The 9971-nt window shown below is 47.5% G+C and overlaps 1 protein-coding gene across 2 annotated transcripts; it reads right to left on the reverse strand.

Moving 5' to 3' along the window:
* Positions 1-5256: 5256 nt before the first annotated feature.
* Positions 5257-9723, reverse strand: LOC147678421 (metallo-beta-lactamase domain-containing protein 1-like). Of its 2 annotated transcripts, none has more exons than XM_086946013.1 (2): positions 9669-9723; positions 5257-6278 (listed from the first exon to the last, which is right to left on the reverse strand). In XM_086946013.1, the coding sequence occupies exon 2, from the start codon at positions 6139-6141 to the stop codon at positions 5494-5496; it is 648 nt and encodes a 215-aa protein (XP_086802139.1). In that variant the 5' UTR covers positions 6142-6278; positions 9669-9723; the 3' UTR covers positions 5257-5493. The 2 variants fall into 2 exon arrangements, with proteins under 2 accessions (XP_086802139.1, XP_086802140.1); XM_086946014.1 differs by lacking the exon at positions 9669-9723 and adding an exon at positions 9557-9629.
* Between the last annotated feature and the right edge of the window lie 248 nt (positions 9724-9971).

Below are 9971 nucleotides of genomic sequence, written 5' to 3' on the forward strand. Positions count from 1 at the left end.
TTGCATTGGGGTACAGGGGTGCCAGGGGCTCATAACATCCCAATTTGGGGAGCAGTGTTTGTTGATCAAGTTCTATTTTTGGTTGATGGATTATCAGCTACAGAAAAAGCACTCCTGATATGATCTCTCATGCCCCACCGCCTGCACTCAGCGCTCCTCTAATCCTTGCAATAAAGTTTTAGAGTGTGGGCCGACTTCAAAACATTTAGCTTAGAGGGGCTCAGAGCAAAAACGATTGAAGACCTCTGCTTTATTCTCGCCAGCAGTAATCAACAGTGCTCTACATGTGTTCCCCTACTACCCCACAATTGCACTCACCATGCCCCACAATGATTTATTTACTGTCCTTAATTTACTCCCTTACAGCTCTGCACATATTTTGCTTCAATATTCTGAGTCCACTGTCCCTATACTGTTATTTCCTCAGTGGTAACCACAGTACCCTACAACTGACCTCTTTTTGTCCATCACTGGTAACCCTATTGCTGCACACTTGGTCTCTTATTGCTCAGTGGAAACCACAATACTCAATTTATCCTTTACCGTCTCTCATGCTCAGCATGTGTTCCCCTGATGCCCACCGTGCCCTGTACTTGCGGCTTATTGCCCCTCAGTGGTACCGTTGGTTCCCAGTACCTAGCCCTTCTGTGCTACCCTTAGTGTCCTGCTTGTGCCCTGGCTGTGGTTGTTCACATCATTTTGTTTTAGAGTTTTATGTAGCGCGAACTAGAACAGAGAAATCGGGTATCAGAGCGCTTTACAGAGCACCGGTTTTGTTACAGAAGAACACATTCATTTTTGTTAGACACGGGGAGATTAAGTGATTTGCCCAGAATCACAGGATGTTTTAGCATGGTTGCAGAGATTCGAACCCGGTTCCTCAGCTTCAAGGTCGACCGCTCTAGCCACAAGGCTACATCCTCGTCCCCTCTCCCATAATGAACTGCACTTGTTCCCTTAATGTCATTCTTTGGTATCCATGGTGCTCTCTGTGTGTTCCCTTGGTGCCTCCTCCATTGCAGTCACCGTGCCCTGCATGTTTAACACACTGTCCTTGTCTGGTACTCATAAAGCTGTGCATAAATTTCTCTATTCTCCCTGATGGTACTGACCATTCCCCAGCTTACTCCTTTCATGCCCCACGGAAGCACTCATCGTGTTCTATTCTTCTTTCTGACACATGTAGAGCCCTTCACTTTTATTTTTTGTGCCGTAATAAATCCCGTACTGTTCTGCACTTAATACACTATTGACCCTTAGTGTGCTTATAATAGCATTCCTGTGTACCTTATCGTTCCTTGTTAACATCCAGATCTCTGTATGCATTTCCTTATTATGCTTGTACGGCATGGTACCAATTAAAGCCTTGCAGGCAACGATATATTGTTTCTAGGTAGTACCCCATTATGTCCTACACTTGTTCCCCTATCTGCTTCCTGGGCTAGAATTATCGGCTCATTTGCAGTTCCAGCTCTGAAAACGACAGCCGAGAGCCTCTGATACCCTCCCACTTCTCTCTGCCGGTGGACATCAAGCTACAAGCCATGCAAGCATCAGGATAAAGAGCCCATCAAGACCCAGGTTCTTCGTAAATGACATCTTGCTGTGGGCAGCGTACATCTCACTACATTGGTGGCGCGACCTTGGTTTCCTCTGCAAGCTTGAATCTCCCAACTGTAGTAAGGACAAGAAGTCTTACTTGAGGTGGTAGATGGTTTGGAACTCAGATGCTCTATGTCACAATTGATAACACTCGATGACCTCCAATGGTGCCAGATATTTGAAACAAACAATACTTTATCGGCATGTGGGAAAGTGGGCCACTCACATTGGGAACAACACAGAGAATCAGAAGGTCCCACCACCTTCTGGGGAGAAATTCCAACCACAAACTCAATTCCTGGGCTTAAGTTCCAAGATGCTACATCTCAAATAGCATGCAGCTGCATGGTCAACCTCATGTTATGGGGAAAGATGGTCTTTTTTAAAATAAACTCAGGAACTTTTCAGTCTTGTGCTCTTTTACTGTGTGATCTATTTACAAGTTCCTGTAAGTAGGACAAATCTGACACACAGACTGTGACAAAGGTTTAAGCTTGATGTGATAGCCAACCCCTAAACCCAGTCTGAATAGGTAAAGGTGTAAGGCTGGACATCTCATTTGCTTTGACTCCCTTAGCTGAAAGTCTGCAATAACATTTCCAAACAGTAAAGTCAGACAATAATCCATTACCAAAATCCAGTGGGATCCCACTCAGCCAAAAGGTGGTGCATTCAGGGTGCAGTTACATGGGGTGAGCAGTTGACTGAGGCAACTAGACACCACACCAAGAGGGACAGTGGGTAGGTTGGTAGTGCTGGAAATGGCCTAGAACCCTTCTGTTTGTCATCAGTGTACCAAACGCTATAGGCATATATATATCAAATATCGTTGGTCAATTCAGGTTTTCAGCTGGCGAGATCGTCCACAGGACAGAAGGGCCCTACTGAACCACCAGGTAATCAGTATGAACTAGGGAACAGGGATTTAAGATCTAGTATCCAACCACTGATCCACCTCCCATTAGCTCAGGATGTATGACGTTACAACGCATGCTTTTACCACGCATGCCTTTAAATCGCAGTTTTTACAACGCATGCCTTTACAACGCATAGTGCTTTGGGGCGCTGGATAGTGAATAGTTTAATTTACTATTCCAACTCCAGTCCCCGTGGATAGTAGGGAAGGTGTTGGATAGCAAATTAAACATATTCCCTATCCTAAAGCGCCCCCCAGCGCAATGCGTTGTAATGGTTTGCGTTGTAAAAGTTGCGTCGTAAAGGCACTGCGTGGTAAAAGTTGCGTTGTAAAGGATGTTTCCCATTAGCTCCACATGAGGGTGGCTGTTCATAGCCAATGACACTCAAAGACATACCTCAAGTGAATAGTAAATGTGCCTGTGTCCCACTTGAGCTGAAGCAGGCTGTTACGGGCTTCCATAAAGTCAGACGTACGGCATGGCAGCTCAGGGACAATGCACATCCTATCCTAGTTGCAGGCCCTCAACCCTATTCGTATAGTTTATATCATTGGGTAAGTTCATGCCAAGGTTGCAAATCCTTCTGGCTCCTGGATTTCTCATGTCCTCAAGATGCCCTCCTGACAAGGTGCAGTGCTGGGTTTTGCTCTGTGACCTCCAGGGAGGAGCCTGTTCTCCTCCAGGTTGAGCGGTGCAGCCTACTCTTCTTCCAAGGCAGATTGCAGCAGCGATACATCAGAGTTCTTGATTAGTCTTTAGCCCCAAGGACAATAGCGAAACTGTTCCTGGCGAACACCTATCTCATCTGATGCACAGAGCTCCTTTCGAAGTTTTGATTAAGTACAAAAAGGGTCAATGCCCCACCTTAAAATCCGCCCCCACCAAATGAGTCCCCGTTCACCTTGTACGTGGGTACAGTAGCCCCCTTGACTACGGGTGTGGTACACTTTGGCTTGCTTTCCAGGGCCAGCAGAGCCTGCTGGTCTCCTGGGAAACATCAAGAAAACACGGACAACTCTCAGTGGACCTGCGGATTGTCCATTTTACAGGTGATAAAACAACAGGGCTGGTAAAGAGAAATTACAGAATCGCACTTTTGTCTGTTGTGAGCGTGTACTTTTACCCTCATGTTGGTTTTATCTGACCACACTCCATCGTACCACATCACAACCATTACACCTTCACCCCATAATGCCTCTCACTCCACCATACACACCATCCCACTTCACATGACCCCCCCGCCCCCCCCCCCCCCCCCAAGTTAAGGTGTGGGCTCCTTAAACAAAGAGACATACAACAGAATCTGCAAGGACATGGACAGATATAGAAGAACTACATCACACACGGTCACTCGGGTGAGTAACTGGTCAGTTGACCCCAGCCCGGCACTCAAAAGCACTGACAGCCCAGGTATATGAACGCTCATAAACATGTAACATGATATAATAAATATATGGCAGGCATATTGCAGCATGCGACCTAGAACACTGACACAGATGTTGCAGGCAAGAACCTATTCACGCCGATTGATGTGTGGCACACTGGGTAACCCCAGTTCGCCTCGATACATCTAGTGCCAAAAGGTGAAAACTAGGGTGGAGGTTCGGGGAATATTGAGACATGGGCATACCTCTTCAGATCTAGCAAACATGATGCCCTGTTGAAGACTTCGTGAGAAACACTGCACATGCATTTTAGGAACTGTAAGATCGCGTTCCCTTTAGGGTGCAACACTCAGGTCAGGTCTGTTAGTTAGATCTGCCAGTTCCAATCCACTAGAGGGAGGGACCTTTGGGGTTTAGTCACAAGCTCCAGCCCTGGCTGTATCTGTGAAGAATGGTTCATGTTGGGGAGACGTTCGAGTGAGACACTCTAGAAAGACGATCTTAAATATGTGCTATCTGGTGTCAAAAGAAGGAAACTTGGGGTGTGGCAGGCTGCACAACTAGAGCCAAATTTCGTGGGGGCCTGAAAAATATTTCGGGGGGGGGGGGGCTAATTCTTCCAACCGTAGACAGAGTGGCTGTAAGAAGGGGTGAACACACAACAAAAGCCTCATTTACAAGTAAATGGTCTTTTAAAGACCTGTTAAGTACCCGGATGCGGCTGCAATTAGATGCTCGCCAGCCCGCAAAGTTGTCTCCGCCCAGGCTGACACACACAACGGGGGGGGGGGGGAACTGAAGCCCCGTGAGCCCAATGGGTGTTGCGCGTCTGGGGTGAGGCACACTGGTCCTGACCTTAAAGGCCATGTGGTGTGTCTAGCTGGATCTGTAGGATGTGCTGGTATGAGAGAGAGAAATATCCAATGTATAGGACTGGCCAACTTGATCTGAGCGATCTGGTGCCCCAATACAAGACTATGGAGCGAGACATAAATGACAGGTATGGTAAATTATCAAAGGTCTCTACAACGGGAGGAGGAAAGGGAGTGGACATTTACAGAGATTTATTGTAAAGGCTTGCCTAGATTAGGGAGTTCTGGAGCCCAATGTAATTAGACAGGCGTGCATGCAAGACAGAATCTGGGAAAAAAAGCTGTGGAGATCATTTGATTGAGAAACATGAGACAGAAATCCATGCCCAGGGGGGTGAGACATTTACAGAAGGGATGGTTGCATCATGTAGTTGACTCTAACTTTGCTGCCTGGACTGTGCAGAGTGTAAGATGCAGCTGTCCGAAAAAAAGACCCTTCAGGACCTGGGAGGAAGCTCATAGGTCGGATGAACAATTCTTTTACAGAATACCTCATGTGACTGTGGGCCAAGGTCTAATGCTGTACTGGGAACGCAATAGAAAGAGGCCAGTGGAAAAGAAACGTATATGATGGCGCTTATATTCCAACAGTCAGTTCAAACGTAAAGGCCAATGTGGCCACTTATGTACACTTTATTTTATGCAATTCAATGCATCTGTTTTCCTCCCCCAAAATACTGTGAAATGTTCCCTTTAACTTTCAGTCAATTGTCAATGTCAGTGATGGAAAACACGGAAAGGTGCACCGTGGCCAGGGATGATCACGTCAGCCATCTGCAGCACCTTCTGTCGGTTCTTTTCTTGTACTGTGGGGTTCTCACTCAACTCCTGCCAGCTCCCATCATCCCCTTCCCGCTCAAACAGGTCCCCAGCCACGACCACAGTTCCCAGAGCAGTGCCTCTCACCAGCACACTAGTATCACTACCTGTGTGCCCTGGCGTGGCAAAGACTTCCACCCAGCTATCTATCTGGAATGGGAGGCCACTGCGAAAGTCATGGCTGAGGTAGCGGTCTCCTCTGGAGATGTCGAATGATACCATGATAGTGGCCCCAGGGAAGAGGTTGAGATTGCCAACATGGTCCGAGTGACCGTGAGTGCAGACCACATAGGTGACATCGGTGGGTTTCAGACTATGTCCCGCCAAACGCTGCAGAAGGAGTTCCCGGTCCCATGGGCCTCCTGTGTCCACCACAATGATCTGAGGTCCCTTTAGGAGTGTAATTGTCCCATCAGCTCTTGAATTGCCCTCCTGGTCAGTCTTCACATAGCCTTCCTTGAGTACAAACACAGAGTATGGGTCTCCCAGGATCTCTGAGGTACCCAGCGCCTCAGTCCTCACAGATAAACTCATGGGGGTGGTCATGGTCTGTGGCCAGCTTCATTTAAGAAGACTGTGCGCCGTGCGTCTGGTTCCTTAGGCCACCTCACACTCCACCACCGTTCTGTATCACATTCAGTTTTCTGCTTCCATAAACTTCAGAGGCGGCTCATTGTCCAAACCTGTAAATAAAAAAGCACACGATGGGTTGGGGAAGAGATAGAATGATTATTTTCAAATACATTTGCATATTTACCATTTCTAAAATACTGTCAGATGTGACACCAGCTTCCCGTCCCCTCGTACCTTTCACTTTCCGCAACTGTATGCGGCTGCGTCCACCTTCTGTCTCTGCATTCTTACGCCATTTATCCAATGAGTTTATTTTATGGTGCCTAGGCGCCCCAGATTTGCTGGGACAGTCCACGGCTTATCATCAGCTGTCCCAGCAGGTTTTGACAAATGTAGCTCATTTCTCAGTTTGTCGAGCAGATGAACTTAAAACCGAGGAGGAAGGGAAGCTTTTATGTGCTCAGAGGCAGGATAAATTAGCAGGTCAAATTAGCAGGTCTCATCAGAACACAATTTAATTAACACGCATGAGACAGGGATTAAAAGATTTTTTGGGGGGGGGGGGGGTCTTGACCTGAGAAAATCTACTATGTGTATATATATGTATATAGAGATAACTCTAATCGCTAGTATATGCAGTAGACTTTTGTACTCTCTACCATTCCTATGTGACTCTTGGAGTATATCCATTTGTATCTCTTCCTTGAGTGACTTTACTACTTGTACATTTGCAACTTTTCTTTCTGTTTGTATCTCTTCCTTGTGTGACTTTACATCTTGTACATTTGCAATTTTTTCTGCTTGTATCTTTTATGTAATGCATTAATCTTAAATCCTTATGTTTTGCAACTGGTTCTTATGTAAAGCGCTGTGACACCTTCGGGTAAAGGTCGCGCTATATAAAATAGCATTAAATTAAAAAAATAAAAATAAAAAATATATATATTTACATTTCCATCGTAGTTGTCTGTCGAAATTAACCCCTCTCCCAACACCCACCACCAGCACGGGCCCCCTCTAGTCACAGTGCAGTAATGCCTGCCAGAAATTTCACCCCCTGCAACAGATATAAGCAGCGGTGCACCGAGGAGCTACAGTCCTGCCAAGCGTCACGCTACAGGTGTGACACTCACGCATTTCAGTGCGGTGATACGCATCACCACACTGAAATGCATTGTCACGCATTTTGCTACCATCTGCCAGGCACGCCACCAGCGGCGTCTGTGCCTGGGCTCTCTGCTGCTCGGACGTGCTGCTTGCTGAGCACTCTGCCCAGGGGTTTACTCATCACACAGTGCAGGGGGCGGGAGGGGCTGCCCTCTCAGCAGTCGATACTACTGTCAATCACCGAGGCACCATGTGGGCCGGGATTAATAATCTGGATGTGCCAGCGGTACTGTGCCGTCACGTCCGGAGGACGTAGGCAGAAGCGGCGGGGGAATCTGAGTGCAGGCACTGGGAGACTCGACTCTCTCTTATGCGGTGCGGCACTCACTCCTCGGTCACGAGGCGGGCCTGGTGGAGTCAGGTATTCTCTGCTTTTGTAATATCGCTTAATTTTTAATATCCCGCACTGACTGAGGTGCCGTGGTCTTACCTCTCTGGGTCAAGGGAGAGGAACAATGTTAGAAAATAAAGCAACAGCAGCACCAGCTTCCAGTGAAACCGATGCCCTTTGTGCTTGTGGCTGTAGTAATAATTGTCATACTCTATGCACAGCGTCTGAAATGAACTGGGGGTCAACAAACTCTGTCTGTGCTAGTGTGGAGGGGCTCTGTGGCGAGTGCGCGCACTGGATGTTTTTGGTCTTTAGAGGGGTCGTAGCACCATCTCACATAGCGAGCTCTCCCCTCTATCCAGGGCCCCAGCCCCCCTCACCCGATACACGTTAAACTTGCAGAACGATTTACAGTTTATGTTGTTGACACTGGAGTGTCAACAACATTCTAATTAGCTTGTCATCTCGGCATCACCTCGTGGAAAGTGTACAGTGTGACAGGGGTGCCTGGACTCTTGGCACATGTGCACACTTAAAAGTGCCAGGCAGCGGTGGTCTGCCAGTTAGGATGCACGACAAAGTGATAATCAGAGGCCATATTCGGAGGCTGCTCAACGTCAGACACACCTCACACTGGCCCTCTTATAATCAAACAGTTCTAGTTCAGCTCCAAAAATCAGCTTCAGTGGCTGGCAGCTCCTGCCTGAACAATAGGAATGTTTCTTTGTAAATTGTAACAGGTGCTCATGTAATCCTCTCCATTACCTTTAAGTCATGTTTGTGATAAATAAGAACTGGGAATAAAAGAACGAGGCAACAAAGTGAAAAGAAGCCCCAGTCAGGATCAACCCATTGCAAGACTACAGGCAGCCCCCAACATCAGCTCATTCTAAAGCAGCACTGCCACTGAGAGGTCACTGCCCCCTTCACTCCCCCACCCCACCGCGTAGAACACTGGCTAAAACCAGAAGTGGCTTCACTCAGCCTGGCACTGCACACTGCTGATTTACTGATCATAACAAAGATGAGTTCAGCAGCAGAGTACTCAACGAGTGTAAGGTCTGTCTGACATGTCGGTTAGGGCCCTCTCATTTCTGGTGCTTAGCAGCAGTTTTAGAAGCTCCCCAGTTTCTCATTGCTCGAACGGGTGTAATTTCTAATATTTATATGTTTCCCTCGTCTTCATTGCTTGATTTTTGCTTGCAAGAAAGTGTCACTCATACTCGTTGAATGTCACTCATAATTATACTGAAATTATGAAAATGTCACACATAAGCGATCTGAAACCTTGGCAGCTATGGAGCTAGTATAGAGTTTCTCCTTGCTCAAAAGGCTGTAATTTGTGATCTTTATATTTTTCTCTCGTCTTAGTTGCTTAATTTTTTTAGCGAGAAAGTATCGTCCATACTCGTTGAAATGTCAATCCTAACACTGGAATCATGAAAGCAGGCCCGGACTGGCCGTTGTGGGCACCGGGCAATCCCCCGGTGGGCCGCATGGTTGGGCGCCGGTTTTGGGCCCCTGGGGGCCGTATTGTTACAGGGCCGTTTTTGCAGCTAAGCTGCAAAAACGGCCCTGTAACAAAATCGGCCAAAAACCGGCCCGGGCAAATAGCGCAGTCGCACCCCCCTCCGGGAGTTAGGGGGGGGAGGCCGGCCGAGCACTTTGCCAGGGCCGGTTCTGGTTCCCAGTCCGGCACACATGGCAATCTGACACCTTGGCAGCTATGCTTAAACCCCTGAACATACTCTTTCCACCAGCATAGATCTTCTGGCACAGGCTATATAATAAACTGCCCAGAGCACAACGGGGAAAAAAGTTTAAAACACAAGTGGACAGGCTTCGTGCGGAAGGCGAGGGACAGGGTGCAACGAGCCTTTTAAACCGGACCTGCTATCCGGCTGCTTCTGGCTTCCAAGACCGGGTGCACACAGGAGCTATTCGCCTTCGGGTAAAGCCCGCGCTATATAAAAACGCAACATAAATACATAAATAAACCTACCGGCTGCCGTCCGCAGAACAGTCAGTTAGCAACACGGACACCAGGGGGAGGGGGTCCTTAGGTTTGTAAAAGAAGGGCAACTGCCTTGAAAACAGACCCGAAACAAACCGAAACTACCAAACGACGCGGACAAACTAAAAAAATCAGAAGAAAACACCAAGAAAGGCTTAAATTGTATGAAGAAAGTAACCCCAGGAACGGAAGCAGGAGTAGGATGACGGGGCTATAAACAAGCAGAGTGAATACGGCACAATCCCGCAATGATCATGGAGGTTAAAGAATAAGAAACCAAGATTTTTAAAC

This window comes from Lissotriton vulgaris, chromosome 12, assembly GCF_964263255.1.
Source record: "Lissotriton vulgaris chromosome 12, aLisVul1.2, whole genome shotgun sequence".
Lineage (NCBI taxonomy): Eukaryota > Metazoa > Chordata > Amphibia > Caudata > Salamandridae > Lissotriton > Lissotriton vulgaris.

Excerpts from the sequence above, each read along its gene's own strand:
- LOC147678421 (XM_086946013.1), bottom strand. The coding sequence starts at position 6,141 with ATGACCACCCCCATGAGTTTATCTGTGAGGACTGAGGCGCTGGGTACC.